This window comes from Curcuma longa, chromosome 20, assembly GCF_044706935.1.
Source record: "Curcuma longa cultivar G26 ecotype Majalengka, Jawa Barat chromosome 20, ITB_CL_G26_1.1, whole genome shotgun sequence".
NCBI classification, from domain to species: domain Eukaryota; kingdom Viridiplantae; phylum Streptophyta; class Magnoliopsida; order Zingiberales; family Zingiberaceae; genus Curcuma; species Curcuma longa.
This window is the reverse complement of record NC_133880.1, coordinates 10,673,036-10,695,999: the sequence shown is the minus strand read 5'-3', so window position 1 is coordinate 10,695,999 and position 22,964 is coordinate 10,673,036. Positions and strand designations below refer to the sequence as shown.

Genomic DNA, 22,964 nt, shown 5'->3' with positions numbered 1-22,964 from the left:
GCTAACACTTGTATTACCAATTTGTATGGCACATTACTAACACTGATGATTTGAATTGTATCGTTGTCTCTCGACTGCGTGCTTTTGGTTGTCTCTATTGTTCTTGATGACGTTCTTGATGCAGTCGACAAGCCAACCCACCCCTAGCACCACAACATAGGTAGATCTTCATCCTGTACTGATTTTAAAAAATAAAATGAAACAAAGTACATGCATAATTTTGGACTAATAATTTATTGTCCATTTTCAAAATAAAATTACATAGATTATTTTATATAAAAGTGCATCATTGGCAGTGACTTTTACATCTATACCTCCACATACCTATAATAATAATATTGCACTAACTAAATTTGACAATTTCAGCACAAGTTTTGCAACTCTTTCATTGTATATGTAGGCGTAAAGGATATGGTATCACTTCTTTCAAATATCTACCCTCCAATAATCACTATGATAGACTAATCGAATGAAGAGGTATACCATAATAACCTCACAAAGGAACTTCCGAAAGCCACCTATCGACCATCATTAGACATTCTCTTGGTAGATACTCTGGAGCTGTGTGGCCACCTCCCTACATATATAATTTCAATAAAATAGACCGAAGATAAGACTAATTAAGTCATATTAAGAAATTCTCATTTGTGAACTTTTGCGAATGAAATAAAATAAACTCACTTTGATAGTCACAAAAGTGAGATTATTCGAATATCGCCTTGTGAAGCTACAATGAAAATGACATCTTGAGAAACCATGGAAGTGAAAGAAATCTGAAATATTCAAAAACAAAAAAGTAATCTCACCCTGCAATTTGGTTGTCCACCCACCATGATCTCCAATCATCCACAATGGAGAAGTTGAGGGATCTTATCCATGCTTGTGTTCCCAAATATGGCACAGTCATGTCATGGTCTCCACTGCAAATGAGTAAATAATAAAACGTGAAGAAAAGCAATCACAGTATTCAATTAGCAACAAAAGTTGTTCACCTGTACACTAGAGCTCTATAGCCATTGCTAGTTAAGGAGAAATGATATTGTAAAGAACTTGGAACATCATTTGTGAAGTTGATACCGTAGTTGCACCTTATCCAGAATGGCTTTGTTCCCTGCATGTATTCAGTACACCTAGTTAAAATGTCAAATGTCATAAGATCACATATCTTTTTAAAAAAATTATATCTTATATGGTCTAATCTCAGAGCATACTTTGTGAATGCCAAGAACTTGTCTAACAGTGTCATTGTTTGTCCACAAGTAGGAGAGCATGTACGCAGAGCTCTAACAGCAAGAAAGAATCAGATCAGTGTTTAGTAACTCCTAAATTTGTCAAAAATAATAAAAGTTAATATTCCTATCGAATAAAAACTAGGAACAAGTTTACCCTTACCCTGCATGACAAAGGAAGATCTGCCTTGAGCAATGGGACCTTAAAATTTTCTTCAAGCAGCAGCTCCCTTCTACCTGTGGAGACTTCACCTGGTTTTGGGCTTGCAAAGAAGCACAAAGGTTCCAGGATGTGAACATTGTTGATCCCAAACAGTCCCTACGATTAAATTCGAAAACTAATTCCAGGAGTTTTAGACAACATAATAATCATAAAAACAAAGTAAAATTAAAAGTTGTTTCCTGACTTGATTCACAGCTTCTAAATTACTCTCACACTCTGCATTGCCGGGAGTCAGATACTCCCCTTTACAGCTCTTCTTAGTTGCCTATTAAAAGAAAACTAAATAAAGATTTGGCGATTAATTTGTGGAAAAGATGATCAATTTATTACCTCATAAAGCTCATCAGAAATCAGACCCATCCCATGGGCATAAGGGATTTTTGCATTCCCATCATAACTAAATTCTGTGGAAGGATTACCAACTAGGTAGCCCTACCAATCAATTTGGTTAGTAATTCTGTTAACTATATAAAAATTAGAAATATGATGCTGATACCTTGAGATTGAACTGCAAACCATCTTGTGCTCTTCCTGGACAAGAACAAATACTCTTCAATCATTTCATTTGCATTGCTACAAGTCCTTAATATAAACAACTACTGGCTTAATGGAACAAGTAGGACTGTCTATTATAAGATTAAAAAAAAAAAAGAGTCAACCCAAACCTTCAGCTATGTATTGAGCAATAACCGGCACTACAAGGCCAGAGTAGGAGTCCCCACCAATGTAGAGAGGGTTGGAGATGAATGATGGGTGGTCGGCATACCACTGCACAAAATTCTAGTTGTTCATTTATCCTTATCCTTCTATGAAAAGGAAATGATGATTTAGTTTGAGGGGCAAGTTCAAACCTTCTTGATAAATGTGCAGACATCATTGGAGGATATGGTATCACTAGTTACTTGACCTTGTGGGGTGCTTGAGTAAGAGAATCCAGTGCCAACTGGTGAATCAAGAAAGATGATGTTTGCCACCTGAATCATCAAAGACTAGAGTAGTTAAAGTTTGATGAAAAAAGATTGTATTAGTCAAACAAGAAATGAAAAAATGATATAAAAAATTACTTGTGTCCAGGAGGATTGCCTGTACAGCAAAGAGGGGAGAAGGCCTTCTGTGTAGCCAGCTACATCAAATTGTAGGGGGCCTTAAAGCAAAGACCAAATTGTTAAATTCAATATTTACTATTTTGAACACTTGTATATGATATTGAACTCTGATTAGATACAAATTATGGATTCCCCTTCTTTTATAGTCATATCAAAATATAATTGCCTATTCTAGTTTACTCTTGCAAAGAAAATGCACCCATAGCATACGTATCAGTGTTTATAGGCTTAAATAGGATTGAAATATGTACTATTGGGTAGATTTTTGAACACAAACTGTGGCTAAGCTTCGACTTCTATCATCCATTTAAGGTGATGCACATAAAGGTTGTATTTGGCTTTAAGCAACCAAGAGGGAATGATGTGGGAAATTTTATTAATTCATTTTAGCAACTGATGGACGAGCTCCACATGTATATTTTATATGATGAAAATTCAGTCTGAACAAGGATTGATTCAAGTACTTGAGGCTACACTAGCTTGAAGTCAGCACATATCTGAACAACTTAATCAACAAATAAAAACTATTGCAAACAAGATGCACTATAACCACATGAAACTCCGTTATTGGATAGACACTCACTTTGAGGCTTATAAAAGGTGGTCAATGCCACATAGAATTGGACATTTACATTCAATAATAATTCACTATGTTTTGAGTAATTCCTTATCAACAACTAGGCACCATCTTGGACTATCATCTTCAATACTCTCCTCTACGTCGCTATTAACTCATGCAATGCCATTGTAGTTCATACAATACCACTGAATCCACAGATTAACTCCACTATATGTAATTTGTAAAATTTAAATCTACTATATAGTGATTCACCACATCTAAGTTATCAACAACTCGACCGAACTCAATCCCCTTTGACTTTGCACCCCGATAGTTGGTTGTGTTAATCCTAACCCGTATTGAGCAAGCTCTACTTTGCCCAATCACTTCTAGGCCACTTCTACATCTAAGTCTAAACTAGATAAAAGGTAGTGTACTTCAATATCTATTGTGTCTTAGCCATAACATAATGGCATACACAAAGACTAGAGGCCTTATTTATTTCAAGGGATTAAAATAAGTATATAAAATTGGACCGATGAAAAGAGAGAGATGATTGATATGTTGGTTTGGCACGTTATGATTATCTATGAAAATGGATATGTTGGTTTGGCACGTTATGATTATCTATCACACCCAACCCATTCGACTCATTAAGCTCATCCAACTCACCTAGATTGAATTAATCAACTCGTTTGACTCTCATGAACGGACTCACTTAACTTCCAAACCCTTGACTAATTGGGGGTCTACTGACCAACTCACTTGACTTGACTGAGCAAACCAGCATGCTCAACCACATGATGATCCATTATTGGACTACCCCTCACCATTAAGGTATATAGAATGGAGCTAGGAGCCATGTGTAGAATATCATGTAGACCCACTTCAATAATTCACAATAGTTGATGTAATTCTTGTGTGACAAATCTAGTGCCCATTACTCAGACCATGATAAGCCTAACCAAAAATCTAGTTCAGTCGAGCTCTTCTTAACCCAATTTAGTCTTGCCTTTATTTTCAACTAAAGTTTGAGCTAATTTAAAAGATTATAAAATCATAATATCTATTGTGTTTATCCATGAAAGAGAAAAAAAGTCTTGAATTCATAATATATAGACCTCATCACAGTGAAGTTATGAACTTTGGGACTTGTGCTTCAATTTTTAATGAAATAAACCTATTAACGTATTTTATTATACAACTATGTATTTATAGAAGTGTAAAGTGGAATTACAATAGTGCTGATTGACTCAAATCCAAATAGAATTTATCACACAAGTTTTCCTTCTTTGTTTTGATGTGCGAGGGATTAGAGTTGATCTCCTTAAAAAAGGGTGCGAAGTCTAGGCCATACCTCGGTCACCTTTTCAGACCTTTTACTCAACAAGGTTTTATTGTGAAGCTCGACATGAGGATGCCAAGATCAACTTGGATTTTGTTAGATTAACAAAATCCAAGCCCAACTTGGATTGAGGGTAGATAACATATAATTTCGCTCAAGAACATACGGAGGATAGAGGAGAAAACTACATTGATGATGATCTCCTTGGTTGTGAAGAAAGGAGGATTGAAGAGAAAACCACTTCTATAATGATCTCCATGGTTATGAAAGAGAGTGATTGTGAAGCCCACAATTGGATATGGCTTTGGATCAAACTTTGTGATGGTCTCCAATCCTTCCTTTATTTTGTTAGTATTTTGATTGTCTCTTTCCTTTAGTTCATTGTTCATTCCAATCAAATAAATACAAGTTATACAAATCAAGAAATAAATGAAAGCGTAGATAAATCAATATAGTCAAAACCAATCTAGAGAAATTAATTGGCATCAACACAACCTTCACTTTCAACTTGGTTGAAAATAGCTAGGCTATTTGAATTACATGCATGCGCCTTCATGGGTTAGAATAATTGCACTAGGATGTATGTGTTTAGGAAATTAAACATAGGTAAAAGTTATGAGGCTTCATTGGCATAAAGCACCAAAATACATAACAATCATTCAACTTGCAACAATTACAAAACCATGACAAAATTACTAGTTTTTGAAATTCTATACTTATTAGATCCTTTAGATTCTTTATATCTAATGGGACAAGATCCATTTGAGTTAGGTATTCCATCATTTTTTCATGATGAAATATTGCAAATATTGAATGGGATTATAACTCTCCTCTTATTTGTGTTCCATATCAAGACCTAATTTTTCTAAGGAGCGAATAATATGTCAACCACATGAAATGAGAACAAGCAGTGGGTGCACAAGAAGCTCCAAGTTGTGAGCAATTCTGTAAAAGAAAATAACTCAAGGTGTCCTCTTTTCTACTTTGGTTTATGGTTATTTAATTGAGTTGCGCTAGATGTTTGAATCCTAAGTGAGTGGACCTAGTTTCAAAGGAAGAATATGCTTGATTAGTTTACTAAGATTAGTTTTGGAGATTGGCTTAGAAGTGCTAAATATTCTAAAAAATAAAAATTCAAGTTCTTAAGATGATGAGACTGACAAAGAGATGACAACAAGGAGTTGGAAAGTGTTGTCAACACAAGAGAAAAACCATCATAAAGATTTCATAGAAATTGAAAAAAATAGAAAAATAAAGATATTCAAATTGATATAAGAATCCTAGGTGATAACATTATAATTTATTTTCTCATACATAAGTGAATATACATAAATTAATGAAGAAGGCGATCATTAAGTTAATTTTCCTTCCAAACTACAATCATTTGGTAAAAAAAACTTGAATATATACATTGTTTGTTCTCCTTTTCTAGGTCTACAGTTTCTACTTTAGTTATGAGATTTATCGAGTGGCGTGGTATTGTTTTGAAGATACTATTAGTCCAAGTTCATGGATGATCATCATTGTGATTTCTTATTTCTAGGTTCTTTCCATATGCATTTTGATGGAAGTGGAGTGGAGTCTACTTTGTGAGTTGGTAGTCTAGCAATGATAATCAAGAGCCATTTGTCCTCAAAATGCAAAGTTGTGCTCTTTAAGATCATTTTGCATTTGGAAGCATATGTGGGAGTGACTCATTGTTGTTGCTTGAACACTTATCAAACATGTTCTTCTCTGAACCATGATAGAGGAACAATCAAGAACTGTACAGTAATTCTATGTTGAGTTATTGACAAGTTGTATTCCAATAGCATAAGAAATAAGATATGGAGATAAAGTATATCAGACCTATTGGGAGTGCAGAATACGAGAGATCATTTAACTTAAACTGCTGAGCATTAGTCAAAATATATTTAATTGTACATTGTTGAATTGGTTTAGCATTTAATTGTTCTTTTATATTATTCATGTCGGAGAAAGTAAATCCTTAATTTTGACCAAAAAAAGTAATGCTAAATTTAAAAGTTATCCATTATATAAATAGGAGTTAATGAAAGTATAGTAGTAATTAATCACCTATCTCAAACAATAATCCTGACAAAGCTGAACATCCTGGACCTCCTGTTATCCAAACTATTAGAGGATCAATTTTTGGATTTCTCTCAGATTGTATGAAGTAGTAGAACAATTGCACATCATTAGCCTCATCCACGTTCACATACCTAAGAATAAAACACAAGCAAACATCAATAAATTATGAATAACTGGTAGTTACAGTTCTTTAAAAAATATTTTCTCAAAAATAATGACACAAAATGTGTAAATTTGTTGAGTCACAAAGGGCAGAGACACAACAACCTAGGAGTATCTTTCAAACTTTGGCTTCCGTTATAGTTTGTTTTGAAGTATGATAAGTTAGATTACATCCCTGTTGAGAGTTAGCTACCTCACAACACATTCTCTATTTCTATTTCTCTAGCTATGGCTTATATTGAACAATTTTATTTGCAAGTTGAAGCATAAAACATTTTGGTTATATGTGTGAAAACTTAGTCAGATATGGAGTTAAGAATGGAATGTAATCAACCTAAGCCAACTCACTAGAAACTTCAAGGTTAAAAGAACTAAGAAGTTAAATAAGGGGATGAAAAATTTGTTGGTGAGGGTGCCTTAAAGCAATCATAGTGAATGAACACGTGATATGTAATTACACTGTGAATGAAGGTACGCATTCTTTTATTACAAATTTTATTTAACCCAAGTAATTTAATGATTGTAATATAAAAACATCCATATAGCAGTGCTGCTATATTGATGTTAATGATACTAATACTTATAAGTAACAGTATTAAATATCTTTGATCATAGTAATGTCTGGATTAGACATCAACAATTGTGGATAAAATTTACAAACTAAGTTTCTCCAATGTTCTTACATCATTATAAAAAATAATTTATTAACAATGAATTTTAGCAACGAAAATAATTCATCGCTAATTTGTGTTGGAGTTATTTTAGCAACGAAATTAAGGTATAAAAATGTGAATTATTTTATTTATGTGTCGCTAGTTTGACCATGTCGGAGGGATGAAGATGCATCCATGGCATAATTTAGTTGAAATAAATCATAAGAGATTGTATAAGAAATATGAACTATTTATGTTGGCACAACAAGCTAGCGATTCAAGTATTCTATGTTTCATATCCTAGTTTAAAACGTGAAAAAATAGATTGATGAAAATGCGTAAAGAGATCAGGAATGAAGGAAATGTGCCAATAATAGGACCACATTATTCAACATTTTTAGTTACACTCCACTCTAGGTCAAATTCCTTTTGGTTTCGATGATGATAATGATGATGATGATGGTGGTGATGATTCTTTATGACAATGTTGTGTATGAATGTTGTTTGCCTCAAAATTAGTATTTTTGAACAATTATTATTTGATTGAGTTTGTGAACCCTTCATTTTTATATTTTTATTAGTAGTGTTAATTTGTTTTGAACATAATTGGTGAGGCCAAGGAAGGCGGTGGAAATTGAAAATCCATATTGAAAGCTTTACATATTAAGTTTTATATTAATTTATATGATTTTCTTTCTTATACAAAATGATACTTTTTGTTTGTTTACTTTCTAATGCAGGAAAATAATAAGAGGAAGTATGAAAGGAGAAGGGAAGTGTCTGTTGAGGAGGAAGACGACAATAATAATTTTTTTGTATCTTGCCATCGTTTTGAGACCGTTTGCTATGGGATATTTTCATTTGGATATGCATGATGACTTGTTAGATTGTAATGTTAGATATGATGACTTATTAGATATTGTAATGTTGGATATGATGATTTGTTTGATATTATTTAAGTTTGACTTGTTAAATTAGTGTATATTGTGTTGTATGAAATGTGACTTGTATATTTATTTGGAAAGTTTGTTTGTTTTGACTTGTATGAATATGACTTATTTGGAATGTTAAATATGATGTGTTGGGTTGTATGATATATTGGAATGTTGAATTGTGTATGTTATAAATATGTTTGGAATATAATATTTGTAAACATAATAAAAAAAATTAGGATTTATGATAAATTTTACTATGAATAATTTTCATTACAAATTTATCACAAATTTGTGATAAAAATCAATTTTCGTCGCAAATCTGTGACGAAAAAGGATTCATTGCAAATCTGTGATGAAAAATGATTCGTTGTAAATTTGACAATGAAAATCGTAGTTCGTTGTAAATTTGATGATGAAAATTGGGGTTCGTTGTCAAATTTGCAACGAAAATGGATTCATCGTAGACTTTGTGATGAAAACATGTTTCGTCGCAGATTTGCGACAAATCTATTTTCATCACAAATTTGTGAGGAACACTAATTTTGATTGCAAATCTACGATGAAAATTAATTTTCGTCGCAGATTTCCATTTGAGTGAATTGTGCGACGAATTATATCATCGTCACAAAATTACAATGAATTTTATGACGAAATAAAAGTTTATCATAAAATTTTTGATGAATTTTTATTATTTCATCGCAGAATTTGACGATGACCTATTAATAATAAAAAAACTTTTTGTCATGGACTTCGTTGCAAAAATATTTTAAGATGATTTTTTTAAAAATTCATCATAAAATTCATCACAAATATTTTTTTTTGGAGTGCATCTATAAAAATAGTGATGCTTAGACAAGTATATAGCTTGGGTGGTCGATTGGTAATAAAGCCAATGTACGTGACTTGCCATCAAAACAGATTTGGTATTTTCTTATTGTCTATGGATCTCTCATGTGAAAATATTCCTTAAATTTGAGGCTATCATGCAAGAATTCAATGTATCAATTGGAGTTTTTGGCTACGGTGATACACATGAATTGGTGACACCCCTTAATTGTAATCTCATATACAATAAAAATAAGCCAAGACATTATTTGTTTTAGGATGCACTTGTGTGTTTGTTTGTGTCAAGAGTATAGTGCCCCTGGGGCATGATTAAGTTAGTTAGTGCAGGACAGACTTGTTGAGTGGGTAAAGGTCGAATCTCATCGAAATCGAGGCAATGCCTTCCCCGTAATGGCCAACAACAGCTTCTCAATTTACCTCCTCATAGATAGTCGTGGGGCCAATTGTATGAGCCCATTGGGATGACAGATTCCACCTTTTGCTGAAGTGTCAAGAGTATAGAGTTCATAGAAAAAATAATACATATAAGAAACATGCATGCTAACAAAGAGATTAAACAATGTTCAAAGATGTTGTGCCATATCGACGACCTATGACTCCTTTGGTTTAGACACCCCCGAATATTGCACTAGAGCCACCCCTTCACAAAAGGTATTAGGGAAATCTCTCACACACCAAACCTTAAGATGCTTACATGAAATCCAAAGGTAATAAGTTAATAGAGAATTATGACAACTTTAGTTGAAGCCTTCAATCTTGTCCAAGCTCTTGGAGATCTTTGAAAGTCTCTACGCAAGATTAAAGGGGCATTTGAATGTTTTCATGCAACTCCATGAGACTCAAAGCTCTGATAGAGCTTATATATAGAAAGGCCTCCAGTACGTTATTTTGTTTATCTCCAATCAATTAAAATAATCCCTACTCGACTGATTAGGCAAATGTACCCATTGGATAGATGACCACTATATTACAAATCAATTAAAAAAATCCTTTTAGTTGTGCGCTCAGGCCTATAGACTATAATTCTTATCTAGTCATATGTTGCTTTAAACAAAAATATTTTGTTTATTGAACACTTGCACTCAATCACCAGTCATCTATAGTTCTCCAATCAACTAGACTTACCTTTTAGTCAATAGACTCTTGTTAGTGGTCCCTCCTTCACTAGGCTCACCTCTTTGTAACCCTATGCAAAGTCTAGGAATTGATCTAAGTCATAGAAACTTGGAACCATCAATCACCTGATCAAAGGTTTAAAACCAAGTCACTAGGTAGTCTATCCTAAATGTATCATTCTCAATGATGTTATCAAGAGCACAAGCAATCTCTTACACTCTTATGTATCTATTGAATGCACCAATTTCCTTGGCCTTAATTCATGTCATTTGATCCTCCTTGCCTTCGAATCCACCTCCTTCCAGGCTACCCTAGTTTCCACATAATATTAGGCTACCATTCTATCGAATGAACAAATATCCACAAACTTTCTCTTGCCATTTAATCCTCCTTGCATGAGCCATGAAATCCATGATCTCACAATCATATCAAAAACTGCCTATGCTCCTCACTGAAGAGTGTCCTCCAAGCTCATCCACAACTGTACCACTCATTCTAGGCTTTCGAGCCATTAAGCAAAAACTGAATAGACAAACTTTGTAAGATCCATGTGCACTATAACAAGTTCTTACATACTTGATACACACATTAGAATATGCATGTCATGTCATGATTAAGTTTTAAACCCTTGTTATACATGATTGTGGTTTCTTGCCACTAGAACATGCATGTTATTAAAATTTTTGTCATGACAACTAAAACATGCATTGCACGCCATATTCATTTACATGCCACATGCATTAATACAATTTCATGAAATTAATGACAAATTATATTATTTGATATGCTAGGTAATTAGGAATGCATATATATGCATGATCATCTAACATAGGGAGAATCTTTTACATCTCACAAGGATCATAGGATCAAGTCATGTTAGGATGATGAACTAAGTTCAAGATGTTGATATAGTGTATCTAGATAAACTAAGCATCATCAATTTATGTAAATTTAGTATTGATCAGTCATGGAAAAAATTAATATACAAGTCATGTACATTTAACCCTAAGAATATAATTAAAAAATATTTTAAATTATTTTTAGAATAGTTTTTGGAAACCCTTATGCAATCTATCTACTAATAGAAGTCATCATTGATAGTATTGATACAGAGTGAAATATTAAAATTTTTAATTTTATATCATTTTAAAAAAATAATTTTCTTAGAAAATATTTTTTTCACTTATAGTCACTAGCATAAATAATATTTGTATAAATTTTTATAATTTTTTAAAAAATATAAAATTACTTATGCATTTTTAATTTAAACTATTGAAACTCTTAGACAACAGTTGATTCAGAAATTTTTATCAATTGGTCTCTAGACAATCGATTGGTAGTTACTTTAGTTGGCTGACACATAGGATTTCAATTAAAACTTAATTATTTCAGTCATTTTACTTTTGCTCTTATATTTCTAATTATCCTTAACCCTCTACTGCTTGGATAAGCATTTAAAGAGAGAGTTTGTTAGTAAAATCAAAAAGGGGAGTGTTAAAAAGGAAAAAATTGAAGAATTGAGGGGACGGTTAAACTCTAAACCTCATAACATTTTGGTTGAAATTTATTAAATGTTTAGGAATTCTAGAAAATTATTGTTGAAATAACAAGGGGGAGGTCTTTAATTCTTGAAATATCAAAAGGCTTCAAATACCAACAAGTGTAAAAGAAGTATGCTTTAAGGGGGAGGTATGCTTTAAAGGCATGACGGTTGGATTTTAATATACATAATTTAAAATTTTATATTTCACAAAACATAGTACGGAAGCGTAATAAATATTTTTTCACTAATTACGCATAAAATCCATCCAAGGACACATGCACATGCAAACATAATCGTAAATAAGACATAAACAACATTATACCTTTTGAATAATGCAAAGCGGAAATGACATTAACTAGTAACCTTGAGCAAAGCTGCCTCTACTAGTATCCTCATCTAGATCTCCTCAGGATAACTTTCCTAAGTCACATGTCGTATCTCCTCTTTGATACTAGTCGAAGGGGGAGACAAGCGATCTAAGAGAGGACCTACGGTTTGATTCTGTATCTAACGGCTTGAATCAACCCGATGATTTGAATTGGATTGAACAGAGGGGATCACATCACTATTCAAAGGTCGTATAATTTATTATCAAGAAGGAGCAGCAAACCTATATGGCATGGTTATTCCAGCGATAATAATTTCCTGAACAAAATGACAAAATGAAAGGAAGAAGATGTTGGTGTAGGGAGCAATAAATGATCGAACTTGAGTTTTAATAATGGTAAAGGGTTCAAGTTAAGTGTATAAAGTGATCTGATGAGCTGAACTGAGTGTGTAGGTAGCACAGAAAAGCCCTAATTGTGGCTAGGTATATGAAAGTCCTAGTTACGGCTAGGCAGTGAAAGTCCTAGTTAGAGGCTAGACAAATGAAGTCCTAATATGGAGGATTAGGTGGAAGACCTAATTTGGAGGACTGTGCAAGGAAATCCTGATCAAGAGAACTAGACAGGAAGTCTTAACGGATCAAGAGCACCAGGCGAAAGTCTAGGCCGGTCTGGAGTACTAAACGTCTAGCAATGGAAGTCCTTGGAGCCAAGGATTGAGGTAAGTAAAAGTTCAATAAGTCTGAAAGACTTGGTTGGCACAAGATAAATTCTCCAGAGTAGAGTGGGTGAGGACGCGTTCTCGGTAAGGGGGACAATAGGCATCGGTCTGACCTAGGATTTCACTGAAAATATGAAGTCAAGACCAAATAGTTAACTAAACTGTTTACGTTCCTGTTATATTTTATGTTTTCGACGAACTTGTAATGCAGCAAAGAAGAGCCTTGTGTTTAGATTTGATAAGTGTATTTAAGTGTGTAGGAATATGTAAATACACATATGGAGATGACTTACCATGGCTAAGGTCATAGTCAGCCAGTGGCGCGGGTTTATGGAGATAAGAGAAAGGTAGAATTGTGCACTTGAGGAATTATAGAATGAGAAGAATTGGGATGCAACTATGTCTGAGGAGCAAAGTATATAAATAAAGAGTGAATGATGGCATAAGAAAAGAGCCTAGGCTTGATGCATTTGAGGGAGATTATTGTAGGTGGACTACATAAGCAGAATAAGAAGGATGACTTAAGAAGGAAGTCGAGGGCCTTGTGCATCTAAGGATAAGCTTGATAGAAGATAGTCATGTGGTGGAAGACTACTGTATGGTGAGATAAGTGTAGGGTCCCCAAGGATGTCTGTATCTCCACAATAGCATGATATTGTCCATTTTGGGCCTAAGCCCTCATGGTTTTGTTCTTGAACTCTCCCCAAAAGGCCTCATGCCAATGGAGATACTTTTCATCCTTTTAAACCCATGATCTTTCCCATGTGTTTTAGATGTGGTACTATGTTTGCACATTTGCAACCCAACAATCCCTCCCTCAAACAAAAGATCACAGACCCCCCTCAAACGGAAAGCCTCCGTTTGATGTCTGAATCTTCGATCCACCAGGACTTCCTGCCCCTCGGTCCACCCTGACCTACTAGGACTTCCTGCCCAGCCGCAACCAGAACTTCCTGCCCCTCGGTCTACCCGACCTACTAGGACTTCCTGCCCAGCCGCAACCAGGACTTCATGCCCCTCGGTCTACCCGACCTACTAGGACTTCCTGCCCAGTCGCAACCAGGACTTCATGCCCCTCGGTCTACCCGACCTACTAGGACTTCCTGCCCAGTGTCTGGTCCTCTTGATTCAAACACGGGAGCCCCTACTTCCTTTGTTTTTAAGGTTCAATCCACATGGTTAGATCCGGATCATGGCTCATCCGGCGGTTAGTCCGGTGAAGAGCGGCCTCGCTCTGATACCAATTGTAGGGTCCCCAAGGATGTCTGTATCTCTACAATAGCATGATATTGTCCATTTTGGACCTAAGCCCTCATGGTTTTGTTCTTGGGCTCTCCCCAAAAGGCCTCATGCCAATGGAGATACTTTTCATCCTTTTAAACCCATGATCTTTCCCATGTGTTTTAGATGTGGGACTATGTTTGCACATTTGCAACCCAACAATAAGAGTTGAAGTCAAATGTATTAGGTGATGGTAGCTTTTAATCTAGGTAGACTCTGTCATTAGATAGGTCATAATCAACATAATCAATTAAAAATATTGACTAGTCAACTAGTGGTTGAGTCAACTCAAGAAACAATAGGAAACAACTTCTTTACCAACAATCAACTAGAAAGTGTGAACTAGTCAATTGATGGTGTTCAAATTGTTAGTCGACTAAGAAACAAGAAGGAATGAAGCTCTGTAGATCAGTTTAGTGATGGACCCTGAATGAAGCAATTAGCATCAGAACCGATCATGATCTAAAGGAAATAGTCCAAGTTGATCAAGACTAATCAAATAATAGTATTTATCAATTGATTGATGCTATAATAAGACAATGTCAACAAGTTGCAACCATTGGATTAGATAACGATTAAACTAGATGAGTCAACTAATGGCACAACCAACAATAATTAGATTAGTTGATTGCTAGAGCAATTGATGCCACAAGAAGGGGGAATTAAGGGCTTTGTGCTCCATGAATCCACTACTAACTTTGTATTTGTGAACTTGTTGGGATTGTAACAATTTTCAAACACAAACCATACTCACCCTCCGCTTCTACCAACCATCCTATATAACCACTTGTTCCAACAATAAACTTTATGAGGGTATATAGTCTTGGAATTTTCAACTTTTTCATGATCTCCAATCATCAAATCTTGCAATGCCCACTCTTTTTACACCCAAAGAAAATAATTTTATTTTTTTCCTTGATCTTGATTTTCTCCTTGTTAATGTTTGGATAGTTACTTTTATAGTAACTTGTCATTGTATCTAAAACACATGATATCTTTCTTTTTTATTTTTCTATTGGATATGTTGGGCTAAGCGATGTCTATCTTGAGCATTCCTATTTATGATCATTCTCATTATTCAATGTTGTAAAGCTTGATTCTTCTTCATGTGATCTTTATGTGGATTCATCTCTTGAAGATGTTGACGGCTCACTATACAAGGATTTAGATTAAGATGGTCTCTCATCTTTACTACTCACCATTATATCCATGCTGAATTCAGATCTTCGTCTTCTTTTAGTTCAACTTGTGGCTCCTCAAATTTACGACTTTGGACCTCTTCAACAACTTGTTATCCTTTGTTCTCAATTAAATCACTACTTTGAGCTTTTTCTCTTTCAAAGATATTGATGAAGGTTGACCATCTTGTTCCACAGATACTTTGCATCCGAGCACTATCTAACCTTACTCAAAATTTTATCAAGCAACATATTTGCTTTAAACCTCTAACCGTATTCATTTGCCCTCCATTTCTTCTTGAAGATTTTCCCTTCTTATCTCTTGAACCTTTGAAGCCTTTCTTCATTACCATAAATACATCAAAATACATTTTGAAGAAATACTCTATTCTTTTCTTTCAAAAATCAAAATCAAATCTAGAGGTGAGACATGGATGTCGATCATGCATAATATGGTTAGTCCTTTATCACTCTTGATATGAACAAACATGCATACACTTTAATAACTAATGTCTTTTTTGTTAATGTTGTTGCCCCCGGGATATGGTTGTATTGGTTACGACAGGGCAGACTTGTTGAAGTGGACAAAAGTCGAACTCGGCGAAGCTGAGGAAATGTTTTCTCCGATCGTGGCCAACTACAACTTCTCGATTTACCTCCTCACAGATGGTCATGGAATTGATCGTGTGGGATCGCTGGGGTAGCCAATTCCATCATTTTGTTGAAGTGTTGAAGCTTGTTAGGATTAGATGGGTTAGTTTGAGTCTAGCAATAGGGGTAGGAGTGAATAAACCATGCCTCTTAATTGCAATCTCGCACACAACAACATCAACAAAAAAGATGTTAGTTATTAAAGGGTATGCATGTTTGTTCATATCAAGAGTGATAAATTTATGAAAAAAATATTAACAAAGAGATTTAACATACTTCAAAGACCCTCACTCCTAATTGGCGACCTATAACTCGTACAGTGAGTCATCCCTAAAGATTACATTAGAACCATCCTCTTTGTAGGGGGGAATGAGGCAAACTATTTATACTCTAAACCTTGAGATGTTTACAAATAAGAATAAAATGTAAAGATGAGTCAATAGGGAATACCAAGATCTTAACTTCAAGCATTCAACATTATACAAGCCCTTAAAAATATTTGACCACTAACACAATATTACAAGGGTATCCAATTTTTTTTTTCATGCAACCCCATGAGGTTCAAAGTTCTCCAAGAGTCTATATATATTAAAAGATACCTGATGTATCTATTTTGTTCACCTCTAGTTGATTGGAACAACCACCAATCGATCGATTAGAAAAACATAGTCATTGAACAACCAACGAATATAGCACTAATTGATTGAAAATTTCTTCCAATTGATTGTTGAATCCTCTAATTGACTGTTGCTAAAATAAAATTATTTTATTCACTTAACCATCATGCTTAATTAAGTTGATTGCTTAGTTGATTGTTGCTAAAACAAAATTATTCTATTCACTTAGCTCTCGCACTAGAGAGTAGAGCTGTCAAATGGACCAACCCATGGTGGGGCGGGCTAACCCACCAATTTGGCGGGTTGAGAAATTTCCAACCCAACTCAATTCAAGGTGGGCCGCGGGTTAGGCGGGCCAACCCGCGGGCCTGTTAAAAAATAAAAAAATATTTAAAATATTAAAAATTTTAAGTTTGAAGTATAATTTAAATGGATTAAATTGAAAGTTTTAAGTTTGAATTATAATTTTATACTTAAATTGTATTTTAAATAGATGAAACCCACTAATTCATTAAGTTTTATACTTTAATTTTAAAATTTAAAATAAATAAATAAACTTTCTCAACCCGCGGGCCAACCCAATCCCGCCGCGGGCCAACCCACGCAAGTCGCGGGCCTAGGCGGGCCAATCCACCTCAACTCATCTTAAAATGGGTTGATAAAATTCCAACTCAACCCGCCTAAATTACTTGGCGGGGCGGACCTAACCCAACTTGACGGCTATACTAGAGAGTCAACTACCGTGCTTCAAACTAGGTTACCTTTTATATGATTGACTTTTGTTCTTGGCCTCTCCTTCACTTGAATTCCCATCCTATAAACTTACACAAAGTCCTGGGATCAATCTAAGTCACATAATACTACTTAAGACTATCAATTCCCTAGTCAAAGGCTTTAAATTAAGTCACTAGATAGTCTACCCTACTTAAATACATTATCCTTGATGATGTTGCCCCAAACCATATGTCCCAAGATTTTATTTCACTCACAAAATCTCTAACACTCATGCCTCCAAGTCTTCGACCTTATCAATGTTTCTCATCTATAGGCCACCTTGCTAGAGGCCTTAGGTCCTTTGAGTGTACCAACTTCCCCAAGCTTGCTCCATGCCGTTTGAACCTCCTCACATTTGAGTTCACCTCATTCCAGATTATCCTAAAGTCCACCATATGTCAAGTCTACGATCTAATGGATCCACCAAGCTTCTTAATCTTTCTGCATGCCATTTGATCCTCCTTTCCTTGTGTATCCACCTCTTACTAACATCTAAGCATCAAACCCACAATCTCATTATCACATTTGCATCTTCTTTATGCTGTTCATGCTAGAGTTCATAGTTTGCAGAATCATAATTTACAGAATCACGATATGGATAGTCGGACCACACGACCCTACGATCTGAAAGCACCAAATCGCTCTTGGATCAGGTATAATTTTTTTTTATAGTGGAATTGAAGCAAGATTGATGGGATAGGTAGAATCAGAGTAGGATCGGTACAATCCTACGTTACAAACGATTCTATATATTTTTTTGTTGGGGGTTGGTTTGTTCACCTTTAAACTGGATCATTTTGTGAACCAAGAAAATATTTTTAAGATTTAATATGATTATTGTTATTGTGTTATTATAAATTTTGTAGTCTTTCACTTTATGATATGAAAATATAAATATTATCGAATATTAATATGCTAGAATAATAGTTAAATTACTAATTAATTTAAATATGTACAAATAATAATATCATTTATGATGTTGACTGTCGATAGTTGCATGTATATGTAAAATTATTAATTTATTTATATACAACTGATCTTTTTAGATATTTCTATAATTATTAATCATGTATCATAAAATTTTAAAAGTTTTTAATAGGATTGTACAATTCTACGATCTGATCCCGATCAACCTAATTCTGACCCCAAATCGATCTTGTATAGGATCATGATCCTTGCTATAAACTATGCTAGAATTTCCTCCAAGCTTCTCCAAAATACCAACACTATTTTCGTACTTCTAAGCCATTGAGTGAAAACTGACTCAACCTCGTTAAATTAATAAGTTTTGAAAGCTCCATGTGCAACTATATCATGCCCTTACACATTTGACACAAAACCAACTTAAAGATTTCATCAAACAAATCAATCAAATCAAATCAAACTAGAAAACACGAGGAGCATCATTTCCTCATTATATTAACAGTTGGGTCCTTTTGTTGTTGATTATGCTATAAACCGCTTAGATGTGAGTGCATATTAATATAGAACTTATCAACCCTAATAGACCCTAGCACAAGGGTTGCATATCCTTTTGTTGCCAGTTATGCCGCTAAGATATGAATGCATAATTAATATAGAACTTATCAACCCTAATAGAAGGAGATATCAAAAGCCTATTAATTCGATATCAATGTAAGATTAAAGAGGAATTGAGATTATGAATTAATTTTTTAGTAGAGTTGTAAATGAATCCAACGTTCATGAACAAATTTAGTATTTAATTTGGTAAGAATTTATTTATGTTCATTTAATACACATAAAATACTAATTAAATGAATAAGTTTAAACAACTCATTAAAATAAACAAACAAGCTTGAGCATATATACGTCCAGCTCGTTAATGTTCACGAATAATGAACAATATTTGTGAACCATATTCATCAATAAAACTCTTATCAATATGCTAAATAAATAAATAAAAATTTAAAATAAATAAATAAGTTTGTATTATTAAACTCAATAACTAACAAAGCAAGCTTAAAATATAAAAGCTTCAAACAATCAAACAAGCCTAAATTGAGAGCTTGATAATATTTAAATGAACCAAGCTTAAGCCAAATTCGAACCAAGCTCAAGCTTATAAAAAAGAAATCAAAACAAACTCATAAAAAAGAAACAAAGCCAAACTTAAATAATAATTTCGATGACTTAATTTATTTTAGACTTGGCTTGATTACCTTATCCAAAAGCTTGAATACTACAAAATTTGACTTGCTTTGACTTATTTACGACCCTACTTTTCAGAGAGTGGAACATCCAAGATATTAAATAATAAAATGAGATTTGATGAATGGACATATATTTTTCCATGTTTAAGAGAACACATCATAATATGAACGATAAGAGGATCAAATTGCATGATAACTATAATTGTGATAGGTTTTGTGAATTGTTACAATCTTTTAGAATAATAGGTATTCGAAGTATCATACCAGGAATTAGCCATGACTTTCGTATATAAGTTGATAAAGAGGGGTCTTTATGAGGGAAGTGAAGAATTTAAGTATTTATAAACGTTATCAATCATATTGGGAGCTTATGTAGTCATGCACACACTACAAATCCCTAACACATTGTTGCACAATAGCAAGGTCAAATTATAATAAGCTAAGGTGTTAATTTATTTAACCAAATTTGGGAGGATTAAATTGAAAACCCAATAAGGAGTTTCGAATAGAGACAAACTAATTACAAAATTAATACCTAATTAAGTTTCTACATGCCTGTCAAGTTAGCAGAAATATTAAATTTTAAATTTGACTTAGCTTATTGAGATTATGGAGATATGAAGAGAACTAGGACGATCAGAGAAAATTGGATTTTCTCTTCACTCTAAAACAAAGATTCAATAACTATATTCATCTTGATATAGAATTCGTTATATTTGTAAAGTAGGCGACAATACAAATTGCTGTGTATATAACTCGATAAGGAATTCAGCATATATATCTAGATATCTATTCTTGGATTAGCCAGTTAAGAAAAAAATATAAAAATATAAAAGATTAGAAAGAAAAGGAATTAAGATAGTGAAGAAGAGAAGTGACCCTGTTTCCAAAGAGAAAGGAAGATGCCCCTTAAATCCTGGAAGATGCCTGATGGTGTTGAGTCCTGAAACGCCTGCCTGAGAATAACAGAACAGAAGCAGAAGAACGAGTGTGGAAGAGAGGTCATGCAAAAGACTATGGTTAGCTGCCATCCTTTGCTCTGCTCTGCTCTGCCCTTCTCAGCAAACATTAATTTATTAGCAGAGGCGCCTCATCAATCCCTCTAATTACTCGTGGCTGGAAGAAATGCATGACAAAGATAAATGACAAAGTTGAAAAAGAAAAGAAAGCAAAAAAAAATTGATTCCGGCTTCCACAAAGTGACACGACAAGGGAGAGAAAATGGCAATGGAAGAAAACAAAGCTAGTTTTTGAGTTATCTATGTCAGGAAAAAGTCAAACTGCAGAAAACAACACAGAGGTTGGGGTGATTTTATATATTCTGAGGGAGACAATGGTAAAGTGAAGAGAATCAGAAGCTATTTGTTTGTCTTTACTACTAGTGGTTGTTGTATGACACCATTGCTTACTTCAACGGATGGAGTTTCGTGTTAAAAAAAACATTAATGCGAATCATGTGTTATGCAGTCGATATCTCGTGTCACTTTCATATTGTGAAAAAAAGTAGAACCGTAGGTGGTAGATGTTTGAAACGGGCGGGGGGTCGGGGTCACCGAGGCAACAAAAGTCACGATCATTTCTCTAGTAGTTTGGTAATTGCCAGGAAAATCATGGGGCTGCAATTTTTTTTTACATGGATTCCTTGGAAGCTAGCAAACTTTGTTCTTGATATATATTGGATTCCGTCAACATTTATGTTTGGTATTCCATGTATATGGCATAGATAATCTCTGCAAAGGATACTTTAAAATTTTGAGACCCAAATTGTAAAATAATAACAAAGTGACGGGGGAACAACTCTTGCCATTCGGTTAACTTAACCATTATTTTAATGTGGTAGAAATATGTTTTCTATGGTTTTGATAAATGAATCGAGTGGGTAAGTACTTAGATAGTATATTTTTGTTGAGTTTTTCTATGCACATTTTAAAATTTTATATTGATAAATAAGAAGTAGAAATATAATAATCTAAATTATCGAACATACACACGCGTGTAGACATAATCATAAAAAAGGAAATAAATAAATTATACTTGTTGGATGACGTGAAGCGAAAAAGACATCAACCCCTCCACTCATATCCTCTGAGATCTCCGTGAGATGACTTCACTAAGTCACATGTCATGTCTCCGTTTCAATACTAGTTGAAGGAAGGATAAAAAGCGATATGAGAGAAAATCCACGATTTGACTCGGTATTTGACGGCTCAAGGCAATCCGACAATACAAAACGAACTGAACGGAGGCGATGAAGTCGTCGTTCGAGGATCGGATGACTTACTGCCGACGAGGGGTAGCAGCCTAATGTCATCAGAATTCTGACAACAATAATTGCTTGCTGGAACAATAGCCAAGGGAAGAGGAAGAAGAACCCCACGACTGGAACAACCTTTACTCTCCAAGTTGTTGTTCGACGACTCCTTGGTGTGCTGCCGACTATGACCGACAACCACTCCACTTCGGACGGTGGACAACCGATGGAGGAAGGGAAGCCATTGGCCTAATGTCATCAGAATTCTGACAACAATAATTGCTTGCTGGAACAATAGCCAAGGGAAGAGGAAGAAGAACCCCACGACTGGAATAACCTTTACTCTCCAAGTTGTTGTTCGACGACTCCTTGGTGTGCTATCGACTATGACTGACAACCACTCCACTTCGGACGGTGGACGATCGATGGAGGAAGGGAAGCCAGTGGCCTAATGTCATCAGAATTCTGACAACAACAATTACTCGCTGGAACAATAGCCAAGGGAAGAGGAAGAAGAACCTCATGACTGGAACAACCTTTACTCTCCAAGTTGTTGTTCGACGACTCCTTGGTGTGCTACCGACTATGACCGACAACCACTCCACTTCGGACAGTGGACGACCAATGGAGGAAGGGAAGCTAATGGCTGACCCCTCTTGGACGACGGCGGCACCACCAAAGGTGGCAATGTCAAGAGGAAGAGGAGAAGTGGGCGGTGGCAAGAAGAGGAGAGGTGGAGAATTAAAATCTAACCCTTATGTTTTCTATTCCGTTAAAACTCTCTTTCATAGAGATCTATTTATAGATCTCTAATGGGTTTGATTCATGCATCAAAAATTTGTATCCATTAGCCCAAAACCCGAATCATTACCCTTAAGTTTGGTTAAGACCAAACCATGTTGGTTTAAAACCAAATTATTTTTTAATTAAAACTAAACCAATTTGGTTTATAATTAAATCAAAGAGGGTCCACGTCATCTTCAAAAGACGTGGCCCATCTTTGCTTTCATTCTGATAAAATATTTTCCATATTTGTCATTCATCTGGTCCAACCATACTCAATCTTTCTCGATATGAGAATCAAATTCTCAAACTCAATTTATGTCTTTTGGATAAACTAATAGTGCATGTGACCTTATAGATTTTAAATTTATGTTGGCCCTCCATAATTAATTATTAATTATGG

At 34.6% G+C, this 22,964-nt stretch overlaps 1 protein-coding gene across 1 annotated transcript; it reads right to left on the bottom strand.

Moving 5' to 3' along the window:
- Nucleotides 1-218: 218 nt before the first annotated feature.
- LOC141813306 (serine carboxypeptidase-like 1) lies at nucleotides 219-20,690 on the bottom strand. Its single transcript, XM_074701246.1, has 14 exons — nucleotides 20,407-20,690; nucleotides 6,539-6,684; nucleotides 2,517-2,596; nucleotides 2,304-2,426; nucleotides 2,118-2,220; nucleotides 1,949-1,983; nucleotides 1,783-1,884; nucleotides 1,637-1,717; nucleotides 1,393-1,548; nucleotides 1,212-1,283; nucleotides 993-1,111; nucleotides 807-920; nucleotides 682-727; nucleotides 219-577 (listed from the first exon to the last, which is right to left on the bottom strand). Exons 1-14 carry the CDS (start codon nucleotides 20,556-20,558, stop codon nucleotides 494-496), a joined length of 1,413 nt encoding a protein of 470 aa, XP_074557347.1. The 5' UTR covers nucleotides 20,559-20,690; the 3' UTR covers nucleotides 219-493.
- Between the last annotated feature and the right edge of the window lie 2,274 nt (nucleotides 20,691-22,964).

Coding starts and splice junctions, on each gene's coding strand:
- LOC141813306 (XM_074701246.1), bottom strand. CDS start 20,558: ATGGCAGCTAACCATAGTCTTTTGCATGACCTCTCTTCCACACTCGTT. Junction 1,718..1,782: donor TTTCTGATGAGCTTTATGAG/GTAATAAATTGA, acceptor TTCTTTTAATAG/GCAACTAAGAAGAGCTGTAA. Junction 1,284..1,392: donor ATCTTCCTTTGTCATGCAGG/GTAAGGGTAAAC, acceptor TCTTGCTGTTAG/AGCTCTGCGTACATGCTCTC.